The 26,807-nt window shown below is 35.9% G+C and overlaps 1 protein-coding gene and 1 pseudogene across 6 annotated transcripts in view; both read left to right on the forward strand.

Moving 5' to 3' along the window:
• LRRCC1 (leucine rich repeat and coiled-coil centrosomal protein 1) overlaps positions 1 to 19,231 on the forward strand; it is a 36,796-nt gene extending 17,565 nt beyond the window's left edge. For 4 of the 6 annotated variants that reach the window (XM_035011444.1, XM_035011447.1, XM_035011448.1 and 1 more), the window contains 13 exons: positions 739 to 932; positions 1,202 to 1,349; positions 2,768 to 2,916; positions 5,386 to 5,590; positions 6,278 to 6,417; positions 8,023 to 8,224; positions 8,607 to 8,792; positions 9,782 to 9,956; positions 10,835 to 10,998; positions 14,849 to 15,057; positions 15,151 to 15,288; positions 16,976 to 17,111; positions 18,663 to 19,231. In XM_035011444.1, the coding sequence (XP_034867335.1) occupies positions 739 to 932; positions 1,202 to 1,349; positions 2,768 to 2,916; positions 5,386 to 5,590; positions 6,278 to 6,417; positions 8,023 to 8,224; positions 8,607 to 8,792; positions 9,782 to 9,956; positions 10,835 to 10,998; positions 14,849 to 15,057; positions 15,151 to 15,288; positions 16,976 to 17,111; positions 18,663 to 18,785 (2,169 nt within the window). In that variant the 3' untranslated portion in view covers positions 18,786 to 19,231. Of the gene's footprint in view, positions 1 to 738; positions 933 to 1,201; positions 1,350 to 2,767; positions 2,917 to 5,385; positions 5,591 to 6,277; positions 6,418 to 8,022; positions 8,225 to 8,606; positions 8,793 to 9,781; positions 9,957 to 10,834; positions 10,999 to 14,848; positions 15,058 to 15,150; positions 15,289 to 16,975; positions 17,112 to 17,704; positions 18,577 to 18,662 lie in introns of those variants that run through there. The other 2 variants (XM_035011445.1, XM_035011446.1) reach the window with 2 other exon arrangements.
• A 6,129-nt stretch (positions 19,232 to 25,360) lies between these two features.
• LOC118015478 lies at positions 25,361 to 25,469 on the forward strand (annotated as a pseudogene).
• Positions 25,470 to 26,807: the final 1,338 nt, after the last annotated feature.

Here is a 26,807-nt window from a genome sequence, read left to right on the forward strand (position 1 = left end):
CTTGCTTTCACTTAAACTATAAATTTGTCTCTTAGGCAGCAGTTCATTTTTTTAATCCTGTAACTGGGCTTCCTACAGTCTATACTGTCCAGTGATTCTTCAGGCCCAAAAGTCTTTGGTTTTTCTACCTCAGTTTTAAGACTCCCTATGTACTGGGGCGCCTGGGTGGCTCAGTCGTTAGGCATCTGCCTTTGGCTTGGGTTGTGATCCCAGGGTTCTGGGATTGAGCCCTGCATCGGGCTCCCTGCTCGGCGGGAAGCCTGCTTCTCCCTCTCCCACTCTCTCTGCTTGTGTTCCCTCTCTCACTGTGTCTCTCTCTGTCAAATAAATAAATAAAATCTTCAAAAAAAAAAAAACAACTCCCTATGTACTGCTGATTGTGGTAAGCTCTCGAGTGAAAAACCATAAAAACAGAAACACCCTGTTCTGGTCATTTTTTCCGTGTGTCAGCTCCTCTCTAGAATAAGCCTGCTTTTGTTCACTGTCCAAGGCCTCCAAATAGTTTTTGTTCATAGTTGTTTGTTTATATTTTTCCTAGACTTTATCATTGCTATCTTGAGAATCAACCTCATAGGAACTTGTCCATACCAGAAGCTAAATTCCTGTCTTTAATTCTGAACATACCTAGTTTATGAACCTTTAATCTTATAAAAAGTCATAATGTTTTAGGAAATTTGACATTTAAATCTTTTATACTGAACTGAACTTTTAACAAACTTTGTTGGTTTTTTATTCTAGACTTCTGATTCTTTATTAGATAATGTTCCTGAGAAAGATCTCAGACCAAAAAGAGATACAGATATGACTTCTGAAAGTGACTATGGCAACAGAAAAGAATGTAATAGAAGAATTCCTCGAAGATCAAAAATCCCATATTATTCTAAAACTATTCAGACTATTAAGCACCACAATAAAAACAACCCTTTTATGAGGTAATTGTTTTAATTTTAGAAATTCAAATAAGGCACCCAGAAGTTAATACTGTTGGCTTGTTTCTTTAAGGTTTCTCAGAGTGATATTTCTTTTCTAATGTCAGAGATTTGACTTTCCAGCCTTGTTGACTCAAATTTGTTCAGTATATTTATATAAATTTATTCAAAAGGATCCCTTTCACTGATAGACTGTCGTTACCTCAGTTGTGAAAACTAGTATGAATACTGTACGTTTCTTTGGGTTATTACCTATGTTTTACTCTTTGCAGCTGTAATCGTAAAATGAAACCACCTTTCTTTAAAGATTTATATGTAAGATCATCTTTAGCAAACTGTAATATGTTAGAAGAATCAGAAGAACAGAAGACTGAAATCATTAAAGTAGACAACAGTAGCTCAGAAGACACCACTTATCGGGTATGATATGAAAGATTAAGGGGGCATCTGGGTGTCTCAGTCGGTTAAGTGTCAGACTCTTGATCTCAGCTCGGGTCTTGATTTCAGGGTGGTGAGTTCAAGCCCCACATTGGGCTCCACACTGGGAGTGGAGCCTACTTAAAAAAAGAGGAAGAAAGATTAAGAAAAAAAATGAATGTGAATAATCTTAGTTTTAAATATGAAATTAGTCTCAGTAAAATAATACATGTTTTTATGAGCAAAAAATATTGAATATAATTTTACTAGGGTGATAGATTGGGTTATTTTCCTCTTCCTGACTTCCAGATTTTGTATATTTTTGTAAATTGTAAAGGAATGGAAATTACACATTTATCTAAGGTCAAATTTTAGTGAAATCATTTGTTATATGTTTGTGGAGGAAAAAAAACAGATCAAAATTTTCAAGTTCTTGTTTTTTTTTGTTTGTTTTTTTTTTAAGATTTTATTTATTTGAAAGAGACAGACACAGTGAGAGAGGGAACACAAGCAGGGGGAGTGGGAGAGGGAGAAGCAGGCCTCCCACTGAGCAGGGAGCCCCTTGTGGGGCTCGATCCTAGGACCCCAGGATCATGACCTGAGCCGAAGGCAGATGCTTAACGACTGAGCCACCCAGGCACCTCTCAAGTTCTTACTTCTTAAAGCAATGGTTTCAGACTTTTGGGTCTCAGACTCTCAGATCCATAGCTAAGGAAATTTATGGGTCTTCTCAGGGGAACTTGTATATACACTCAGAAAATGTGTTTAATATCAAGACTTCTGAAACCCAGTTTTGGATGCATGGATGCCGGATTAAGAGGCCTTTAAGAAAGGCACCTGGCTGGCTCAGTCGGTAGAGCATGAGACTCTTGATCTCGGGTCATGAGCTCAAGCCCCATGTTTGGCAGAGAACTTACTTTAAAAAAACCAAACCAAAAAAAAAAGGCCTTCAGGAATTTAAATATTCTTCAGTATTTGCCTTAATAATTCTCATGTTGTTAAGAATTTTTAGTACACGTTGATTTATATTTTTCTAATATTAACTTGCCCTTGTTTTACTTATGAAGTGCTAGTTACACTTTCAATTGTAATGTGCACTGTTCTTCCAGTAGTATAATGGGTTTTTTAACAGTTTCAAACCTTTCATGCCATTGGTTTCCTCTCCCTGTTCTCAAGTATAGTGGCTTTAATGTTTGAAAAATAATAATTATCATTAGAACAGTAATAATAGCAGCTAACATTTATTGAGTGGCTATTATGTACCATGCACTGTTTTATATACTTTACTTTCATTAATTTAATTCTTACCACAGCCCTTTGAATTAGATAACTATTATTCCTATATTATAAATGAGAAAATTGAGGCAATGAGAGGTTCAGTAACTTTTGCAGGTTCACATAACACTATTGTTTTCTTCCAGACACTTGTTGAACAACTAGACCAAGAGAGAGAGAAGAGATGGAAAGCTGAACAAGCTGAAAAGAAACTTATGGATTATATTGCTGAACTACACAAACATGCAAATGAAAAAAAAGATATTCATAGCCTGGCTCTACTCACCACAGATAGGTAAGGGAAAAGTCTGTAAACCGAAAGATCTCTCCTAGTGCAAAGAATACTAAACTTGGATCTGGAATACCTTAGTTTATACTAGGTGTAATAAGATCAAAAACAATGTATGTGGTTTTAGTTTGTTTTGAACTAATTTTATTTAAAGATTTAATGCTTTATAAATTTGTTATGTAAATGAAGGATTCAGGTACACTTACTTGTGCCTTCAAGCTGAGAAGTGTTAGATCAATAAATAAGTATAATAAGTGAAGAAGAGCAAAAGACTAGAACAGGGATTGGCTTTTTTTTTTTTTTTTTTTTTTTTTTTTGTTGGTAAAGTGTTGGTTTCTGTGAAGAATAGGGATTGGCAAACTTTCAGCTTTGTGAGTCATATTTGGTCTCTGTTGCATATTGTTTTCTACAGTGGGTTTTGGTACCAGATAACCCAAGTTTCTTAATTCTGCTATTTCTGCTTTTCCATCTTATCCATTCCATTGCCTATTTTATCTGTTTTTTCTGTATATATTCTCTAATACATTTTTGTCTTACTCCATTCTGTGAGAATAACAGTTTTCTGAAATTACAGTAACCTTTATCTTCTGTTTCTTGTAGGTAATTATTTCTAAAGTTATATTTTTCCTCGGGGTGCCTGGGTGGCTCAGTCATTAGGCATCTGCCTTCGGCTAGGGTTGTGGTCACAGGGTCCTGGGATCAAGCCCCACATCGGGCTCCCTGCTCAGCAGGAAGCCTGCTTCTCCCTCTCCCACTCCCCCTGCTTATGTTCCCTTTCTCACTGTGTCTCTCTCTCTCAAATAAATAAATAAAATTAAAAAAAAAAAGTTATATTTTTTCTCAAAGGGTTACAAGACCTTTCCATAGAGTTCTTGTTCATTTTTATCTCTTATTCTTGAATGAGCACTGTGTTTCTAGATTTAGTATTTGCCAACAAATAAGGTTTGGGAAGTTGCTCTCAGTTCCATTTCCTGTCTGTTTATACAGTGGATAAATTCCCAATCTTAATAGATTAGTAAGTTGATATACACAGCTCCCAAGCCAATTCTCAGGTTCTTTTAGGCATTTAACTAGTAAAATTTTGTGGTACTCATGTATTTTCTATCCCCCACTACCTGTTTTTCTCATACTTTGTACCTACGTATTATAAGGAAAATTATAATACCCATCATTCTATGAGACCCTCTCAGTTATGCAAGCTATGATGCATCATTATACTATTACTGGTCCTTCTACCACCACCCACCAACTTCCTGCCTTATTTGTTTTGGGAATTGCTATCTTTGATAAAAGAAGATGCTAGACCGGGGTAAAGAAACATGATGGGTAAATTAACAATCTCTGACTACCTCATTAGGTACCTAAGTAGCTAATAGAGTGCGATAGTAGATGTATAGAGCCCCTGTGACCCTGAATCATGCAAGAGAGAGAATGCATCTTCCTTTTCTTCCTCCCAGAAAGATGTGGTTTTATGAGGCTAAGCCTGTGTGTTCTAGGAGTTGTTTTAATTTAGTTTTGTTTGCCTTATAATTGAAATTTCTCCCAGACTTTGACATGTTTTCTCTTGTTTTTAGAGACCCAAGCTGGGTAAACATAATGCCTTAGTCCATGGCCACAGTGATTGGTGCATACAGTGGACATATGAACCAAATTGGACTAATCAGAGCCTTTCCTAGAACTCTTCTAAATTGAACTAGAGGAAGATAATCTTTTCTATTTGGTCCTCAGAGCTGTTAGAATGTGAGCCCAGGAATGTTTGTAGCTTTTTCCTTCTCTCCATCATACTTTACAAGGAACCCTACAGTAGGAGAAATGGAAACCAGCCTGTAGAGAATCACAAGTAGAGAACCCTTATGGTCTTCATGGTTTCAGTGGTCCCTCAGAATAGTGCACCCCATCCTCTGAATTGGTTATGTAGGTCAATAAATTCTCCCTTTTAATTTAGGTAGTTAAGAGTTTTTGATTGTAATCAAAGGATTTAACTGATAGAAAGCTAGGATCAGTATTTTGTGTCTGGGGAAGATACAAGGAAGTCTAAGTTGACTTCCAGTCATCTATTTATATATCATATCTCTCTTATAGCTTTATAACTATATCCATGTCTGTTCCCTCTCCTAGATGTTGAACTCCTTGAAGGCACAGGCTTTATCTTAATCCATCTTGTTTGCTTTTAAGCCCATACCTAGCACAGTGTCTGAAACAAATTAGGTGTTCAGTAAAGTTTTGCTGTTGAATAGTAAAGTTCATATAAGATAAAGTTTCATTAATTTATATAGAATGTTTTCCCTTTGGGCAGAGTGTTAGTTTCAGGGATGGGAGAGAAGCATTACACTGTTTTTCAGCCATTTTTACCTAATGAGTGTTTGAAACATACTTCAAATCTTCCTCTTTATTGTAACCTTTAATGTTAACTACAATTTTTATCCTTTTGTATGCATAATATATACTTAAAGCCACATTTGATTTCTGCTTTAGGCTAAGAGAAATTATTTTTAAAGAGAGAAATTCCAAAGTACAACTCGAAGTTATGGTTCACAAACTTCAAAATGAAATTAAAAAACTAACTATTGAATTAATTAAAGCAAGAGATCAACAAGAGGATCACATTAGACACTTAAGAACCCTGGAAAAAGCATTAGAAAAAATGGAGAGGCAAAAAGGGCAACAGCAAGCAGCACAGGTACTTCTCTCTTTTAATCTATCCGTCATATGAATTAACACAAATTCATAGTTTTATCTAGAAACAGATTATATTGTTACAGAGTAAACTTAAAAGATATTAGGGTATATGCAAAAATTCATTTAAATGTAACAATTCCTGTGGAAATCTTTCTTTTCTTTTTGAAGATTTTATTTTTAAATAGTCTCTACAGCCAACATGGGGCTCGAACTTACAACCCCAGGATCAAGAGTCGCGTGCTCTACCAACTGAGCCAGCCAGGACTGACGGACACACACACCACACTGCCCCCCCCCCCACCTGCCCCCACCTCACTGTGGAATTATTCCTGACTAGCCCTCACAAAGCAGTTATAAGAACAGTTGGTGGAAATATTGTAGGTGATTAGGGTTGTATTATGAGAGCCAGGTTTTAAAAGTCTTTAGGGAGCCTGAAGATTTCATTTTCATACTTTCTGAGTGGAAATTATTGAGATCTATGATGTAATTAAGCTGTAGATAATGTTAGTGTGTTTGATGCTTCTAAGGCTATATTTTATGGGACCGTAGCATCATTAATTTAATAAATTTTGAAAATCAACTTAGTCACCAGTTCCTATTGAGAAGGCACTTTTCTTTGGAGAACTGGCATTAAAGTAGAAACAGGGAGAGTATTCTCTAAATACTGTAATTGTGTATATTTACTCAGATGCGACTTATCCAAGAGGTGGAGCTCAAAGCTGCCGCTGCTGATACAGAAATAAACTTACTTAGAACTTCTCTTCATCAAGAAAAGGAACAAGTACAGCAACTTCATGAACTTCTTGCATTGAAAGAAAAAGAACACAGGTAAATGAAAGATATATCAGGAAAATAATGACTTTTTTTTTTTAAAGATTTATTTTCATTTGAGAGCATGCTCGTGCATGCACATGTACACAAGTAGGAGGAGGGGCAGAGGGAGAAGCAGACTCCCCACTAAGTAGGGAGCCAGTCGTGGGGCTCAGTCCCAGGACCCTGGGATCATGACTTGAACCGAAGGCAGATACTTAACTGACTGAGCCACCCAGGCGCCCCAAATAATGACATTTAAAAATAGAAAAAGAAAAGTTTCTTCTCCCTACCCTACTCCTTTACCTAAAACTAGACTGATTGATCAGTGGTGAAATCTAACAATTAGTTTGTGAAAAATAACATGTTTATGTATGCATTAAAATCAGTCTTACATTAAGAACTAGTAGCTTAAAAACAAATAGGTGGCTTTATTGAGGTAAGAGCTTATAACAGTGAAGCTTATTTTGTATTTTTCCAAACCCAACCAAAAATGAGTCATTGTAATACAGAGAAAACTGTTTTAATTGACCTCCTAGTAACTACCTATTAATCAATAGTCTTTATTCTCTGAGGTGCCGGAGTCAACAAACTTTTTTTATGAAGGGCCAGATAGAAAATATTTCAGGCTTTTCAGGCCATACCAAACTATATTTTTGTAGTAAAAAAAGTAGCCATCGGAACTATGTAAACAAATGGCATGGCTGTGTTCCAATAAAAGTTTATTTCCCAAAAAGAGTCTCAGGCCAGATTTGGCCTATCAGTTGTAGTGTGCCATACCTGTTCTGTGGAATCCACAATAATTTGAACACTTGCAGCTAGTTATCTACTTACTGCCCTACCAGTTGAATTGTGTATTTGCCATGGGTTAATTGTGTTTGTTCCAAAAACCTGTTTTGTTTTTACCCTTACATAAATGAGTTTTTTTATTATAAATTAAATTTTGATGTTCTGGGGAAGATTGTCATCATATGCAGGGGCAGAATGACTGTAATAAAGACTGGGGGAGATAATTGTAAAAATTAAAATTTTGCACTGAGTTTCCTTTACAAATATATTTTAACTTCTTGTTCTAGTTTAAAGAAACCAAAACTAGAAATAATGGATTTTGTATTACGGGTTTGACTTACTCAGGAAAAATAGTGGAGAACTCTAAAGAATGAACTCACATTTAAATAAAAATAAACTTGCCCTGTATATCAAAAGATTGGTGAATAATTTCACACTTTAACTGATTTTTTTTCTATTAACCAACCACCAGTAACGGTCAGACTGTATTAGTTGTATATCAAAGATTCAGCCAAAGTAGAGGATATAGTGAAGTAGAATTTGACTTCTAAAAATGCACCTAAAGAATTTTAGAAGCCATACAATGACTCTGGACTATCTCAGTTTAAATATGGCATACTCCTTTTATCCCCATCACCACTGAATATACAATCAAATGAAACTCATATCCTTCCTCTACCATCCTGTGACAGTTTCTTTGCTCCAAAGTTAGGAGCTGATTTTAAATTACAAATAGAGAATATACACTATTTTAACAACTATTTAAAGACCTTGAAAGTTTTTCTTTCCAGGTGAAATAGCATCCTGTGATTTTTATTTGTTTTTGCATTCCAGGAAAGAACTTGAAACAAGGGAGTTTCTCAGTGATGCTGAGTTCCAGGAAGCCTTAGCTAAAGAAGTAGCTAAAGAAGAAAGAAAGCATGAGCAAGATATAAAAGAATACCAAGAAAAAATTGATATATTAAACCAACGGTATATGGATTTAGAAAATGAATTCCGTATTGCTCTGACTGTTGAAGCCAGAAGATTTAAAGATGTAAGAATTGGCATCTAGCTTTTTATTGAAAACAGCATCAGCAAGATATGTTTGGATGAGAAGACTATACTTTAGAATTCTAGCTCTATTTACACATTGGCTATATGATTTTAAGCAAATTACTTAAATTCTTAGCACCTTAGTTTCTTCACATAAATAATAGCTACTCTTCAGTGCTGTTGCAAAAACTAAGATTATAAATGGTCAAGTAAAAGCACTAGAATTGGGCAGCCTGAATTCTTCTATTACTATAGAGCAGGAATTGGCAAACTAAAGCCCCTGGGCCTATTTTTTAAATAAAGTTTTATTAGAACAGCTACAGAAACAAATAGTTTCTAAATATTTGGAGAACTGCTATTTATAATGCAATTTTGAAATATAGGTTAAAGATGGTTTTGAAAATGTTGCAACTGAGTTAGCAAAGAGCAAGCATGCTCTTGTTTGGGCTCAACGAAAAGAAAATGAATCTTCCTCTTTAATTAAAGATCTGACCTGTATGGTGAAGGAGCAAAAAATAAAACTTGCAGAAGTTTCGAAATTGAAACAGGAAACAGCAACAAATTTACAGGTAAAACATTGTAACATTATATTTTCTTTTTAATTTTTTATGTCATGGTCTCAAGTATATCCTGACTATTTTAGGAAGTAACACAATTACAAACTTCTAATAATGCTAATTACACATCTGAGGTGTATGAGAAAAGTAATGTAACTAGGGGATTAAACCATGATTTCACAGATTGTATTGCTTACACTAAAATAGTATTTAAGTAAAATAAGTGACTTTAAGAAGTGTACTAAGAAAATAGGTGCCAGTTGTACAGTGATACAGCAAAAATTGTGATGGTGATACTCAGATGGTAACCTGAGTTTGGGAAACACCATGCGAATTGCTGATAATTTTGTGGTGGTCGTGGTTATTTTAGATATACCTAGCTGTAATAATTTTTAATTTTTTTTTTTTTTAAGATTTTATTTATTTATCTGACAAAGAGAGACACAGCGAGAGAGGGAACACAAGCAGGGGGAGTGGGAGAGGGAGAAGCAGGCTCCCTGCTGAACAGGGAACCCGATGCGGGGCTCGATCCCAGAACCCTGGGATTATGACCTGAGCTGAAGGCAGTCGCCTAACCAACTGAGCCACCCAGGCGCCCAATTTTTAAATTTTTTAGTGCTTTTGCCTCAATTTCAAACATTAGTGGTATTTTGCCCAAAGGAACTTAATTCCTGAAAGTGTCCTTTAGATTATTGATATAAATGCTTGATGAGAAATTTTGAGTAGTCCATGTGTAGTTACTCTTTTAAGATACTGTTACTAGAAAAAAATTCAGAGATTTTAAAGGGATGGGTCTCTTAAATTTTGACGTTTTATTTTACGACCTATATCGGTCTCTAATAAAATTAAAACTTTTTCTGATGTAAAATTTAGGAGCATTTACTATGCATTTATTTGCTTAAACATTTTTTCTCGTAAAATGCAAAAAGTAAAAAATAAGCACTTAAATGTAATAATTACTTTGCTTTCCCCCCTCCCCCAATGTTTCTGGGGATGTACAGAATCAAATCAACACCCTTGAAATCTTGATTGAAGATGACAAGCAGAAGAGTATTCAAATAGAACTTCTCAAGCATGAAAAAGTCCAGCTTATTTCTGAGCTAGCCGCCAAGGAATCACTAATTTATGGTTTGAGGACAGAAAGAAAAGTATGGGGGCATGAGCTGGCACAACAGGGTAAAATTTTCAAATTTTCAAAGCGAAAATAGCCCATTCTTCTAAATCAACAAATCTGGGTATTGAGAAAAGGAGGGGCTTATTAACTCTGCCTAAGACACACCAAAAAAGAAAGTGATACTTTATATGGAAGGATAAGTAGGTACAGCCAAGTGAAATGCCTCCTAAGATATGAATTTATTACACGAGTTAGGAAGTTACAGCTCTGATTTTTTTGTTGTTGTTGGTTTTCTTCCCAATATAATTTGGCTACTTTTCTGAACAGGTCTACCTTTACAGTGCTACAACTAAGTCATTGAAAGAATTCTTTCTTATACAGTGCTTTTAAATTATTTGTATAGTACACAGTACTCAGTTTTTTCTAAAAATGTTGGTGACACTTATCTTGTTATGCATGGAGAAATGTGAGATAGTGTATGAATGAAAACCACTTTAGGTTTAGGTTAATTTACTCTTAGTCTCCTTTCTTTTCCCGTCACTATGAAGCAAGAGATAGACACAGTTTTCTGGCATTTGTAGATACTTTACAAATTATGAATAGCTAGATGTTGGTTTTAATGGAGAATTGCTTATTTGTCCATTACATATAAGAATCTTGAATATGATTTTTTTGTTTGAATGCCATAACTTCACCAATTAAATACTACATGTCTGAGTTACTTGTTCTTGATTTGGAATTTTAGGTTTTCCAAATAACCATGGGTGTTTAAAAGACCTTTTAGTTCTCTTCCCCTTTCCTTTCTGTTACGCTTTATATTGTTTTTTTATTCAGTTTTTCTTTTTATTTACTGTATTACATATTGTTAAATTAGATGTTCATAAAATACAAATCTTCCAAGGTCTTTTAAAGTTTGTTACTGCTGATGTTTATTTCTCAGGATCATCTCTAGCCTTAGATCGTGGGAAATTAGAGGCACAAATTGAAAGTTTATGTAGAGAGAATGAGTCTCTGAGAAAGGCAAATGAATGTGATAATGATGCATTAAGAATTAAGTGCAAAATCATAGAAGACCAAACTGAAACCATTGGAAAATTAAAAACTGTAAGTTTGATACTTTATTTTGGGAAAAGAGCATGTGGCAGATTTGTAAACCAGTGGATCAAATTAGCAAATAAATATCTATCTCAATGAATCCAAGCTGTTGTGGAATTTGGGACAGATTGTCATGTGTTTCCTTGTATGAAATATGCCCTTTGTCTTTTAAAAGGACTGTATGGCTTTTATTTATTAATTTTAAATTACTTTTACCTCAAAATTTTATGGGATGATGTTATTATGGCCTGTGAAATAACTGAAAATAGTGTCAATAAAGGGTTAGGAATCTTAAGAAAATTCCTGTTTTATATGTTTAAAATATCCTTTTAGAGCATTGTTTAGGATGTTCCAGTATTGCTAAATCACATCTCAAAATTATGACAAAACCAGCTATTCTATATTTAAAAATAAATTTCCCAGGGGAAACCATTTTTTTTACCCTCTTCAATATGGCCTATCTTTTTTTTTTTTTAAAGATTTTATTTATTTGACAGAGAGAGATGACCAGAGCAGGAACACAAGCGGGAGAGTGGGAGAGGGAGAAGCAGGCTTCCCGCCGAGCAGGGAGCCCGATGTGGGGCTTGATCCCAGGACCCTGAGATCATGACCTGAGCTGAAGGCAGAGACCTAACGACTGAACCACCCAGGCGCCCCAATGTGGCCAATTTTTTTTTTTTTTTTTTTTTAAGATTTTACTTATTTGTCAGAGCGTGCGCACGCGAGAAGGGAACACAAGCAGGGGGAGCAGCAGGCAGAGGGAGAAGCAGGCTCCCTGCTGAGCAAGGAGCCCGATGTGGGACTCGATCCCAGGACCCCGGGACCACGACCCAAGCCGGGGGCAGACGCCTAACCGACTGAGACCCAGGCATCCCCCAATATGGCCTATCTTAAGAGAGATACTAACAGGATTGTTTGCTTCAAAGTATGTTACATGAAAAATTTCCAGAGGAATTTTTTTAGTTATCTTGAGCACTGAATCAAATTTGATCTCCAAATTTTTCTCTGAGAGATTATCTCTTAAAATATAAAAATGGAGAAAAGAGTTAAGAAACTGCTAAATGAGATTACCACCCATTAACTCATTCTTCAGAGTAGCTATAATGGCCTAAGATTTATTTTTCTTTTTCTTAGTCACTTTTTAAAAAATTCCTTGAGAACTTTATCAAGTACAGAAAATCATCATTTATCACAATGTTGCCATATCCATAGCTAGATTTAGGCTATGAATGCCTGAACTATACCACCCTAAACAATTATATCGGTACTCCTCAATTGAAATTTGGTTTCCAAATTTCCACATCCAGGCATGCCCACATCCAAATTTGAAATTGTATCCAAAAATTCAAATATATATGTCATACATGCCAAGCAGCATGTATGGTAGCTAAGTAAGCCTTTTTAGCAGTAAGCCTTTTTTCTTATTTTAAAAATCTAGCCAAGCATATTTTCCTTTGAGTTAAGCTAAATATGAAACACAAAGACTTGTGATTTGCTTTTAAGTTTCACAGGGCAAAGCAGATGATACTCTGGGTATAATACATTGTTTTTGACAAAGCTACTTCCACGGAAGACTACTGCTTTTTTTTTTTTTTTTTTTTAAGATTTTATTTATCTGACAGGGAGAGACACAGCGAGAGGGAACACAAGCAGGGGAAGTGGGAGAGGGAGAAGCAGGCTTCCCACTGAGCAGGGAGCCCGATGCGGGGCTCAATCCCAGGACCCTGGGACCATGACCTGAGCCGAAGGCAGACGCTTAACAACTGAGCCACCCAGGCACCCCAAGACTGCTGCCTTCTTGTCAATCTCTGAGCAGGAAGGAAATGACTAGTAATGAATGATAATAGTTGATCTGAAACACAGAAGAGTTTTAGTTTTAGGTTTTTGGGTTTTTTTTTTAAATGTTCAGCCCATCATTTTTTTCCCCCACAATTTACTACATTTATTCTAAAGAACATTGCATCAGCCTCAAAGATATGAGTATTAGTGGTGCTTTCCCACTAATCATACAGCATAGAGAGATAGTTTGGCATAATTTCTTTCAGCAGCAAATTCATCATCACTAATACCTAAAACGGATAATGACCCTTATTTATTGTTAAATTAGATGTTCATAAAATAGAAATCCTCCGGGTCTTTTGAAGTTTGTTATTGATAATGTTGTTTCTCAGGCTTGTCTCTATCCCCAAATCATGGGAAACTAGGGGTTTGGAATGAAAGTTTATGTAAAAAGAACAAGTCTGCAAAAGGCAAATGAACATGATAATGAAGTTTGATGTTTTCAGTTTGGAGTTTGATAATTTCAATTAAATAGATTCTATAGTTAGCTTCTGACTATGGAAATCAGAAGCAGAAAATTTTTTAAATTCTGTTTCCTCCCCACATATTATTTTGGTACTTTTCAGTACATATGGCTCACATACTCTCTGATGATGCAGTATTTGTTATTTTTTATTAATAGGATTATTTCATAAGACTCTTTTATAACTTTTGTGGACTCCCATAATATGTGGCAAGACTGCTCACTCTTAAGTGCTTCAGAGAGTCATGGGGAGAAAATAAACAATTCATGACTTTTATGCAGATGTTGCTCAAAACTACAAGACTACCTGACATCTTCGCTTAGAATTTTTAGATATGTAACACACTGAGGAATTGAACCACCTCTTTATAATACTTATGAATACATACTTATAAGTTAGCCTTTTCCAGTATTTATTTGTTTACCTCTATCTTCTTCCCAGAAGTAGGAAAAAGGGCAGGGTGGGGCAGAGGAAACAGGGTAAAAATCAGAACTACCAATTTCAACTTTTTCTCACTTGCAGAGACTGCTATCAGTAGGTGGTATATAGCAGGGCTATTCCAGACATCCAGGCATGCCCACATAAAGCAAACAAATGTTCACTGGAATGAATAACCTATATGAGGCCTAGTACCTGCAAACTTTTAACAGTGCCTATGGTAGTTTTGATCTTTCATTATCCCCTGATTTATAGTATGTAAATACAGGATGAAGTCTGGCTCATGGTACAGAAGATAGAATAAAAAATGTTTTGGGGAAATATAAAACCTGTTTTTATGTGACATTTTAATAGTGATAAAATCATACTTTATTTTGAAGTAAAGTATTTGCTCATCCTGATGCAGAAAGCACTTATGTTTAGCACAGTAGAAATAGCAGTTTAATTTGTGCCATGACATACACTGTGAATATCAGTCTTTGCTGTATCAGTCATCCACTCAGAGTTTTCTGTTTCTGTCATGAAATCATCTTTTCAAATGCAAAATTGCGATAATTGAAAATTTTATTGTGCTGCTTTCTTTTCCTTCTCTCTCCCTCTATGATTGATAATTGCCTAACTTACTGACATAAAAAATGTGAAGGGAATAAAACTCTTATTTTTGTTAACAGCACTTAAAGTAGTAGTGATGTTTCTTATTGATTGTGATTTAAAAATGTCCTGTAGGGGCACCTGGGTGTCTCAGTAGGTTAAGCGTCTGCCTTAAGGGTATGTCCTGTAAATCTCTTTGAAAACATTCAATAAATATTCAGTTTATTTATTTTTTAAGATTTTATTTACTTATTAGAAAGAGCACAAGCGGGGGGAGGGGCAGAGGGAGAGGGAGAAGCAGGCTCCCCACTGAGCAGGGAGCCCGAAACAGGTCTTGATCCCAGGATGCCTGGACCCGAGATCATGACCTGAGCTGAAAGCAGATGCTTAACCAGTTGAGCCACCCAGGTGCCCTTCAATTTATTTTTTTAATTTGTAGTTTTTAGAATAATTTTAAACCATACCTAATTTAGGAAATGAGACATTTAGGATTAATAAAAGTAAAGTGCTGATTTTTTTTCTTCAAGTGTGTACAAGAAAGAGAAGAACAAATCAAAATATTACAAGAAAAGATCACTGAAATACAAAAATGTACTCAAGAACAACTTGATGAAAAATCTTCACAACTAGATGACATAATTGAAAAACTGGAAAGACACAATGAAAGAAAAGAAAAACTAAAACAACAGTTGAAAGTAAAGGAGTTAGAACTTGAAGAAATTAGAAAAGCTTACAGGTATATAGTATTTCCTGTTGAGAAATAAAATGTGGCTAAATAATTTCATATAACCAGTTTTATTTTTTAAATTGTTTTTTTTTTTCATATTAGTACACTTAATCAGAAATGGCATGATAAAGGAGAGCTTCTAAGTCATCTTGAAATGCAAGTAAAAGAAGTGAAAGAAAAATTTGAAAACAAGGAAAGGAAACTTAAAGCAGAAAGAGACAAAAGTATTGAACTACAAAAGTAAGCACTAAGTCCCAAAGTATGTGGGAGATCTTTAAACATAAACACTGAATTGGGATGGGTGAGGTAATATAAAAAGAAGGACAGAGAAAAGGACTAAACACATGTTGGACTTGGTTATTTGCAAAGTAATTTACTTCCATTCTATCTATAAAATATAGATAATAGTTCCTACCTCCAATGTCTGATGTGAGGTTTGAATTTTGTGTATATGTATATTCATGTATATATATGGCTTGTATGAGTTACTTAGTGCCTGACACATAATAATTGCTGTGGAAAAATACTAATTATACTCTATAGAAAGTTTTAATTGGTAATACAGCTACTTGTTTGTCTGTTAACAGACCCTGTTCCACTTTGCTTTCAACCAGCAATAATACAGGGACTTTGGCTTGGAACCTGTTGTAATTTTCTCTCCTGCCTGTCATAATTTGGAGTCTTTTATATCCTAAAAGAAATAATCATTTCTTTTTTTTTTTTAAGATTTTATTTATTTATTTGAGAGAAAGAGAGAATGAGAGACAGAGAGCATGAGAGGGAGGAGGGTCAGAGGGAGAAGCAGACCCCCCGCTGAGCAGGGAGCCAGATGGGGGACTAGATCCCGGGACTCCAGGATCATGACCTGAGCCGAAGGCAGTCGCTTAACCAACTGAGCCACCCAGGTGCCCAGAAATAATCATTTCTGATAAATAGCAGTTCCTAAACTTTAATATAAATCATAAAGCCTGATAGTTTTCAGAATCTCTTATATTACATTGTTTATTGTTGTGTTAATCACAAAACAGTAAAGATCTGATTTTTTTTTTATTTTACACATTAATGCTTTTATGACTAAGATTAGTATATATGATTTTTGACTTAATAGAATTTTAAGAAAAACATTTATTTATATAGCTTTTTATGATATATAAATTGATTTTTTTTCTTATATCTTAATTTGAACCCAGCAGTAGTTCTGTGAGGTTGGCAGAGCAGGTAGGATTATCCTGTTTTATAGTTAGTTGAAAACTTAAATGCAGAGTTTGTGACTTGCCCTTAAGTCATATGGCTACTAAGTGTTGCAACTGGGAATAAAAAAGACTTGATTCATGGACCCTAATGTTCAATCCATTATTACTATGGGCTATACCAAAAGCAGAAAATGTGTTCATTATGGACTTAACTTTTTAAATAAAATTATTCACATTTAATATAAAGGAATTGGTTCTGTGCCTATAAGAAACTTTTAGCAATAAATTTTGTGAATACTATTTAATGTCTTTATTAACATAGAGTATTATCGGTTAAGCATTAACATAGAGAAGTCAGACATACAATACATATTCATAAACTTAAACCTTCCTATAGTGTATACCTCTCAAATTAGCATACTACAAACCGATGGGGAAAAAAAGGTTGATAATAGTCATCTGTGAATGTGCTTATAAATCACTAGACTCAAAACAAATGAGAACTCAAGTACTCTAACTTTTAGAGGGTGAAAGTGTAACAAATTTTCATTGATTTTACCCTACCTTGTTGTGTTACTAACAGATTCCACTGGATGATGAACCCAAGATAGCCCTTTGCCACTTAATGGAGTTATACTTCCATTAAAATATGAATATAAGAGTTGCCATCTAAGAAGAAAAAAAAATCCTAATTTTTATGCACAAAGATACATAGTTTTTGTTTTATTTTTAAGGGATGCGGTGGAAAAGCTTCATAGTATGGATGATGCCTTTAAAAAACAAGTTGATGCAATTGTTGAAGCTCATCACGCTGAAATAATACAACTGGCAAGTGAAAAGCAGAAATACATTGATTCTGCAAATTTAAAGGTACTATAAATAAAAAGTACAATCCATCATTATTTTGGAAAAAGTTTCCAAAGAGTATTTTATTAATTAGGGTTTTAGACTATCACTGATGGTTTTGAATGATATCATTTAATATCATTGACAGAGGAACTTATTAGGGTGATGTTAAATCAGAGGTAGACATCAGAATCACCTATAGAGCTTTTTAATAATACACATGCATGAGCTTCCCCCTCAGAGACTTTCATTTCCTAAGTCTCTGGTTAGACCTAGGTGTTTTTAAAACACAACAGGTAACCCCTGTTTGGTTTGATACGACCCGTCTGTTGAGATCCACTAGGTGAGTGGACAGTTAGAAATTTCCATTTTCCCTTGATTCTGAAGCAGCAGTAAGAAACAGATATCTGTGAGACAGAGATTGAAAATCTGCTAACTGGGAAAGAGTTCATAAACAGAAAGAGTAACTCCATATAATTATAATGACAGTTGTGTGATTAGTTGACATAACCCTCAGGAGTCTGTGTGAAAAAAAAAAGCAACAAGGTCTTTGGAAATAATGACAATAAATAAGGAAGTATAACTTGTTCAAAATGTAGTTCTTTATTTTATTCCAGGTCAACAGATGTTTCAGAAGTTTTCTTTATAATCTACCAAGTGTTAACAAGGGTGCATCAGGTAATACCAAATAAAGCATAAGATTAGGTCCTTAGCTGAAAGGAAAATATTGAGTTTAATTTTGGACCTCTGGTGCCAATATGGTGTAATAGCAAAGGGATGTTAGAGAGTTACAGAAATGGCACCAGGGCTTACGTGTGATAATCGTGAAAAAAAATTACAAATTATTACATAAAGATGATAATTTAAATTAGGAGAAATACAGTTTTCTAGGGAAAAAGACTAGGAAGTCTGTATTAGAGATTCAGAAGAGGGAAGTAAACAGAAAGGAATGGTCATATTGATAGCATTATTAGGAATGTTGTGTCATAGGAGAGAGAGTTTCAAGCAGAAATTAATAGTATACAATACAGAGAATCCTAGGAGAATATAGGCTAGGAAGGAATGATAAAATTATCTCTCAAAAAGATGGTAATTTATAACCAACAGGAGTTTTAGAAATGCAGTAGACCAGATTAAAGCGTTTCTTTGGGAAGGGAGGTTATCTCAGTTTTAAAAGTCTACAAGGACCTGATGTTTTAGTTGAACTCATGACTCCTCATTCATACATAGCACAGGACAGTGGAAAGATTAAGTCAGAAGACTGAGTTTCTGTTCATATGTGCTACTGAGAAACTGCACAACCTTGAACAAATTTTCTAAGCTCTAAAATACAGTTAAGATAAATGACCATGTGCTCATCATAAGAATCTGTGAGATCTAGACAATATTAAATGTAAGTACTTTGTGTACAGTATTAGTATTTGAACAAGTTACATTATACATACCTCTTTGCTTTAAATGAATACCACAAGTTACAAAATTCTAAGAGTGAAGTTTGACTTTTTCTTTCATTATGCATTTTTAAAATATATTTTCTTTAAAAAATTTAAATGCAAAATTTACATGTTGATTTAGGTTCATCGAGTTGAAGAAGAAATGCGTGAACTTCTTCAGGAAACATGCAAGAACAAAAAAGCAATGGAAGAAAAAATTAGGCAACTTGCTTTTGCTCTAACTGAAATTCAGCAAGAAATGTGATGGTTCTGAGAATGAATTTAATTGAAATGGAACAGCAGACCTATTGTAAAAATGATTAAATATTGTAATAGTAGTAACTGCTATGACTTTGAAATGTCTCTTTCTACACATTTCATTCTAATTATATTTTAAAAGACTTTTGATCAAGTATTTTTTAATTGTATATGTAGGTTTTTATAATAAATTGTTGATAATTATGTGTACTAGAAAAACCTATCAAAATAACTAGAGTTACAACACTTTCTTGTTTCTGTGCTATACATTGTTTGGTAATTACACATTTGTCTTCAAATATGTAAATGGAAATTAACATTAGTATTTGGACTATATGAGGTAAAGTATTTTCATCATTGTTACCTTATTGTGTTGATGAAGAACTAATTATATTTATTGGTCATCCTTTAGTTGACGTAGCTCCATTTTTTTTTTAAATGCTCATAAGTGTAGCTGAAAAGTATTTGAAGTCTGTATGTTAAAAGATACGGCATTCTTTACAAAGCATATGTAGCCATCTCCACATCACTCATAAAGACCCTTTTTTTTTTTTTTAAGGTTTTATTTATTTGACAGAGAGAGCACAAGCAGAAGGAGAGAGAGGGAGAAGCAGGTTCCCTGCTGAGCAAGGAGCCTGATGTGGGACTCGATCCCAGGACCCTGGGATCATGACCTGGGCCGAAGGCAGCTGCTTAACCGACTGAGCCACCCAGGCGTCCCTAAAGACCCCTTTTTTATAATGCATATGACTTCTTCATTAAAGATTACATATAAGGTTTCATAAACATCATCTGTTCTTCAAGAGGAACACTGCTGTTACACCTTCGTTTTCCCTTCTAATCACTGTATTTGAAAGAATTCTTATTTTTGTCATCTCTTATGTTGCTATATATGCAGAACAAAAACCTAGGTACTATCACTATTTCTAAAAGAAAGAATATAATATCCCATTTTTAACTAATAGCCACTGAACTAAGTTGTTTGGGGTTTTCTTTGTTTTTTTATCATGGGGCTTGAACTCAACGACCCTGAGATCAAGACCTGAGCTGAGATCAAGAGTTGGACACTTAACCAACTGAACCACCCAGACACCCCTGAACTAAGTTTTAAAAATTAAATGCAATCAGAAGAGTAAATGTTTCTAAAAGAGAGGGCTCCATTTCGTGAGAGGCAAGCTTCTTATTGAGCTCTGTGGGATGGCATCAAGCATACCAACATGCACAATGGAGGTGGGAGAGCAAGGCATAAAAAATAATTGGAAAAATAATAGCTGAAAATTTCCTAAATGTGATGAAAAGATTAACCCACAAATCCAAGAACTTCAGTAAAACCCAGGATAAACCCAAAGAGAGCCACACCTAGATACTTTAAAGTCAAACTCGCGGGAAATTCTTGAAAGCAGCAAGAAAATATGATTCATGTAAAGGAACAATGTGATTAACTGTTGACTTCTCATCAGAAACAGTAAAGGCCAAAAAAAAAAACAAAACAGTAGAGGCCAGAAGGCAGTGAGTAACATACTTGAGGTATGGGAGAGAAACGAACTATCAACCAAGAATTCTACATCCAGCAAAACTGTCAAGATAAATGCAAAATAATGGCATGCCCAGACAATTGACAAAATTTATCGCTAGCCAACTTACCTTAAAAGAAATATTGAAGTCCTAAAGGCTGAAAGAAAATGATTCCAGACAGTAACTCAAATCCACTGGAAGAAATGAAGAATATTGGGAATAGTAAACATGTAGGTAAGTTCTCCTAAGACTGTATAAATACATTTTTCTTCTGTTAACTAGAAGATATTATATACAGCAATAATTGTAACACTATATTGAATTCACAGCATGTGTAGGTGGGCTTTGTGTGACAAAAACAGCAAAAAGTTGGAACAAAATATATTTTGCTAGATTAATACTAATCTAAAGATGACTGATAAAATGCATATTGTAATTCCTACAACAGCCACTAAGAAAATAACCCAATTACATTTGAAAAATCAACAGAGTTCCCCACTTCTAGAATGGCAGCGCAAGGAATTCTCTGGACGTGTTTTCTAGCAAAACAACCACAACGGTAAAAAGTGTTTTATTTTTTATTTATTTTTCAAGATTTTATTTCTTTGAGAGAGCAGGGGGAGGGGCAGAGGGAGAAACAGACTCCCTGCTGAGGGGGGGGGACCCAACATGGAGCTCTGTCCCAAGACCTCAGGATCATGATCTGAGCCGAAGGCAGACACCAACTTTGCAGCCACCCAGGCGCCCTGTAAAAATTATTTTAAAACACCCATTTAAAGTCTGAAAATTGTCCTAAGAGCATACGGCAAATGAAAAAGCATTTCTTCAAGAAAATTTATTAAGTCGCTGTAAGAAGAGGAAAAGCCTTCAGTAGATTCCTTAAAATGCCCAGTTTTCACCTAAAAAAGTAGGAGACCTGCAAAGAAATAGAAAAGGGGGACCCATACAGAGGGTAAAAAAGCAGGCAAGGAAAAATACTTGTAAGAGGGCCCAGATACTAGATAAAAGAAGACTTCAAAACCACTATATGTTCAAAAGACTGAAGGAAAGCATGCTTTAAAAGTAAAGGAAGCTGTGTTACTAGAGCTCACCAAATAGAGAATAAAGAGAAATATTTTTTAATGAAATTTTACTTTGGGGGCTCTACAGTGTATTTGAGCCAGCGGAAGAATCTGAACTTGGAGATTATGCAATTTGAAGAAGAGACAAAATATTGAAAAATTAACAGAACCTCAGAAATGTGGATCACATTAACTGCACCAACATACAGTGAAGTTCAAAAGGAGAGAGAAAAGAGTGATGTATATGAATTCTAAAGTATATGTAAAATATATAACCTATTTATTAGAAGAAATAGTGGCTCTAAGCTTGCCAAATTTGATGGAAATCATGAATTTACATTCTCGGGCGCCTGGGTGGCTCAGTTGGTTAAGCGACTGCCTTCGGCTCAGGTCATGATCCTGGAGTCCCGGGATCGAGTCCCGCATCGGGCTCCCTGCTCAGCAGGGAGTCTGCTTTGCCCTCTGACCCTATCCCCTCTCATGTGTTCTCTCTCATTCTCTCTCTCTCAAAATAAATAAATAAAATCTTTAAAGAAAAAAAAATCATGAATTTACATTCCCAAGAAGCTAACTTCAAGTAGGAAAAATTCATAGCCACACCCACATAGTAAAAAATACTGAAATTGGAAGAAATGTGAGAAGTCCCCAAATATTTGCAAATTAAACTGCAACTTCTAAATAACCTATGAGTCAAGAAATGACAGAAAAGGTGCGATAGAGGAATGGGCACTGTATTGACCCATGCTGTGTCTGGGGAAGGGACGTTGCACAGATAGGATTCAAAGGCTCCAGAGGTTTAAAAAATCATTTGGCTTTCTGAGTTGTGGGGCCCAAGAAAGGCTGCCTACACTGTAACCTATATCTGGATCCAAAAATCTTTTTTTCCCCAGTTGTATTGAGATATAATTGATATGTAACAATGTATAAGTTTAACGTATACAGCATAATGATGTATGTATATATTGTGAAATGATTACAATAAGTTTAATAATATCCATCACTACACAGTACATTTTTTCTCTTCTGATGAGAACTTCTAATACCCACTCTGAGCAACTTTCAAATACACAATACACAACTGTTAACTATAGTCATCATGCGTACTACATCCCCAGAACTTAAATATATCTTATCGAACTGTAAGTTTATACCTTTTGACCACCTTCATTCAATTCCCCCCACTCCTGGATCCAAAATCTTGATTTATAAGTACCTAGACTTAAACTCACTAGTCTTCTAGTTTCTGTTAGTACATACCAGCCACCAAATTCCTAAAGCCAAGATATGCTGTCTTTAATACTGAGTTCCTGCAAGGTTGGGATGTTAGGTAGAGAAGTTCCAGTTTAGTTTTCTGGGGGATAATTGGAAAAGATATTCTACCTGCTCTCAACCACCGAAATCCCAAAATGTTCACTCACATGGCCAAACGCTGAGTAAAGTTTGGGGGAATAGTTTGTCCTCTCTTCTGTTGAGTTATCAGAAAATAAACAGCAGCTGCTACCCTTCTTCATTAAACCCTACTAACACTTAAATATCATCAATGCAGTGGACGAAGTAGTAATGTCCTTAGGTTGATATCATTGCAAGTTCCAGTAAATGAATCTGCAACAATTAATAGATGAGTCTGTATTTTATGGAGTAGGAGAGTAACCCTGCCAAAGTTGTGACTATTTAATTCATTTGGAAGATTTTCATCAAGAAGTCTTGATATCCCATCTGATTTGTGATTTGTGGGCTAGGATACCACCACTAGTGGTGGGCCCCAATTATCTCTATTTCTTTACTTCCTTTGGCAGTATGAGACTGCTGCTCATGACTAATTTATGGCTTAAATCACAATGACCAAGGGAGACACAAGCAGCTGAACATACTGGTATAATTGACTCATTTATACATTAAGTGGATGTAACCACCATTTTTGTCTAAGTGCCTGCTCTAGAATACATAGTTATTTCGGAGTGCCTGGAGTGTGACTATTCTTTCATTATGGCTCTGTCATGCTGGTGTTTCCAACATTGCCACATCCTGGGATATAAGCCACAGTCTGACCTAATTGCTTCCCATCAGATAGCTCATGCCTTATCCTGCCTAGAACCCCTTAAGATGTGTTGAATCAGGCACACAGCCACCTAAAAAGCAAAACAAACACCTATTTACTAGAACTTAGGAAACGAAACCTAGAGCAGAAACAAATTTCCCTGATCCTTATCCTTACCTCAGGGTCTTGAAGAAAGATAGTCTCAGGGACCCCTGGGTGGCTCAGTCGTTTAGGCATCTGCCTTTGGCTCAAGTCATGTTCCCCGAGTCCTGGGATCAAGTCCCGCATTGGGCTCCTTGCTCGGCAAAGAGCCTTCTTCTCCCTCTTCCTGCTGTTCCTCCTGCTTGTGTGCTCTCACTCTCTGTCTGGCAAATAATAAAATCTTAAAAAAAAAAAGAAGGAAAGAAAGAAAGGCTCAGGCTTTCAGGAAATGGTAAGAATCATATATATATATATCTCCTGTTTATAGTGGGTGTGCTGTCTTTGGTTTTACTGGAAGTGAATTTTAGGGAGGATCAATCCATGGGGTCTTCTATGAGACTCATCAAATCAAAATGTTCTTTTCTGAACGTTCTTTTCCAAGAGGCTGCTGTGCAGTTTTCCAGCGTGACTCCTACCAGGCTTTGGAAGGGCTTATATTTAATAGTTACATCTGTCAGGTTAGTTGTTAGTTACAACACCTGTAATTAGACTGAATTTTGCCTTTTCTTTCTTCAAGAAGTGTATGAATTGTAGTCTTCTCCCACACAGATAGATCTAATTAAGCAGTGCTTTATAAATGAAGTTGGATTTTTTTTTTATTCTGTCAAACTTTTGGAATATCCTTTTATTTAAACCCAAAGAGATGATGGCTTTTACAACCTTGAGAATTTAGGGCCTAAATACCATAAGAATCTTTGAAATCTTTCCAGGATTTTGGTTAGTGTCAGGCTATAGTAGTTAACTATTTGACATTTCATGGGTGTATGAACCCTCCTCTTCCCCAGTCCCACCTTGCCATAGGCTGCCCTTGTAGTTGCCACAGCTTTGAATGGATTATCTTTTTTAGCCATTTTTTCATTTTTATCTCCATACTGCTGTATTTGTTGGTAGTGTAACTGTCTTGCTTTGATTTATGTCATTTTTTATGTTTTTAAGTAGGCTCCATGCCCAGTGGGACTCAATCTCACCACCCTGAGATCAAGACCCAAGCTGAGATCAAGAGTCAGACACCAGGGGTGCCTGGGTGGCTCAGTGGGTTAAGCATCTGCCTTCAGCTCAGGTCATAGTCCCAGGATCCTGGGATCAAGCCCTGAGTCGAGCTCCCTGCTCAGTGAGGAGCCTGCTTCTCCCTCTCCCTTTGCCCCTCTCCCCAGCTCATGCTCTCTCTCAAGTAAATAAATAACATCTTTAAAAAAAAGGGATGCCTGGGTGGCTAAGTGGTTAAGTGTCTGCCTTTGGCTTAAGTTGTGATCCTGGAGTCCTGGGATCAAATCCCGCATCGGGCTCCTAGCTCAGCGGGGAGCCTGCTTCTCCCTCTGTCTGCTGCTTCCTCTGCTTGTACTCTCTCTGACAAATAAATAAATAAAATCTTCCAAAAGAAACAAACAAACAAAAAGAGACACCTAACCAACTGAGCCACCCAGGCACCCCAGTAACTGTTTTGCTTTTAGATTCTGTTTTCTTAGTATATGGCTCATGGTGGGAGACTGAGGATCTGTCTATGCCACTTATTTTCATTATTTTTAAACCTTTGAGATGGAGGGGCTTCCTGATTGGCAGATATTTTCTTCTGAACAGTAGTGAAAACAACATTGGTTTGCACTTTTACAAGCCCGGAATACCCTTTCTGCTCTCAGTGTTTACAATGCTGGCATACATCGCCTACTATTTTGTAAACACTGTTGAACTTATGAAATCTGTGTACTTGCTCTCTTTACTGATATAACCCACATAAAGATTCTGAACTTTGAGAGCAAATTCTTTATGATGCATAACTGGCTAAAGACTAGAAGAGTACCCAGTGTGCAATGGCTCCTTGGTAGTGTATGTAGCCTGCTGATTGTATGGGGTCCCCTAAGGGACTTTGGAGATAGCCCTTTCCAGTGGGCATTGATGTCTGACCTCATGCTATCTCCAGTCTAGGCTGCAGACAGGTATGAGGGGTGCTTTGGAAAGCACAGTGGCCAGGGTCCATGTTGGCCAAGTCATCAAGTCCATCTGTACCAAGCTGCAGAACAAGGAGCATGTAATTGAGGCCCTACACAGGACCAAGTTCAAGCTCCCTGGCTGCCAGAAGATTCACATTTCTAAGAAGTGAGGCTTGACTAAGTTTAATGTGGATGAATTGAAGATACGGTGGCTAAAGAAAAAACAGCTCATCCCAGATGGCTATGGAGTCAAATATATCCCTGATCATGGCCCCTTGAACGAATGGTGGGTTCTGCAGTCATGAGAACCTGGGCACTGCCCCCTCCTTATTCATTCCCATCAGTAAATCCTACTTCCTGTCAAAAAAAAAAAAGACTAGAAGAGTAAAATGTTTTTCTTCCTGTCAGCTAAAAGACAAATAAGTGTTTACTAAGCTTCAACTGGTTATGATCACGAAATAAATTGATACACTTAAAAACTGGTGTAACATCATGAATTTCCTCTTCATGATTTCTGTCATATGTTCACACTACCCAAATTGTTAGCTTCTTGTTAGTTTTCCTAAAACTGACTGACTTTTAAAAATTAAATACCTCTTTTAGCCACAATTTAAATAATGTAAGTTAAATCACTAGTTTGATGTTCTGGTTATGTTTGTTTTAAGATTTTCTCAATTCACATTAAATCAGTCACGCACGTATTACAATTAAAAAGTGCTTCACCATGTAATCCGCTAAAATCATTCTGTGTGATACCAGTAGTGTATGCGCCACACATTAGAAGAGAGACAAATTGTTGGATGGGCTACTGACTGAGGACAGTTCCCCAAAGTAGTATTTTGGCTTTTCCATTTTTTTCCATTTTACAAAGCATTTTTTCTTCTCAGAGATTCTAACAGCACATATTATTTGATTTGGTAATGTTTATGGCTAAGATGACTTAGTTGGAAAACATCCACTGATGAGTCTGCATTTAATTTTTGCTGAATAAAGTATTTTTTATAATAGCATACATATAATTATATAAGTATGTGTTTTATAAATAAAACAGTTTATTTACAAGGGTGCCTGGGTGGCTCAGTTGGTTAAGCGACTGCCTTCGGCTCAGGTCATGATCCTGGAGTCCCTGGATCGAGTCCCGCATCGGGCTCCCTGCTCGGCGGGGAGTCTGCTTCTCCCTCTGACCTTCCTCCTTCTCATGCTCTCTGTCTCTCATTCTCTCTCTCTCAAATAAATAAATAAAATCTTTAAAAAAAACAGTTTAATTACAGTGGAACAAGATATTA

The sequence above is a fragment of the Mirounga leonina genome, unplaced genomic scaffold, assembly GCF_011800145.1.
Source record: "Mirounga leonina isolate KUSES-001 unplaced genomic scaffold, KU_Mleo_1.0 Mir_165, whole genome shotgun sequence".
Taxonomy (NCBI): Eukaryota; Metazoa; Chordata; class Mammalia; order Carnivora; family Phocidae; genus Mirounga; species Mirounga leonina.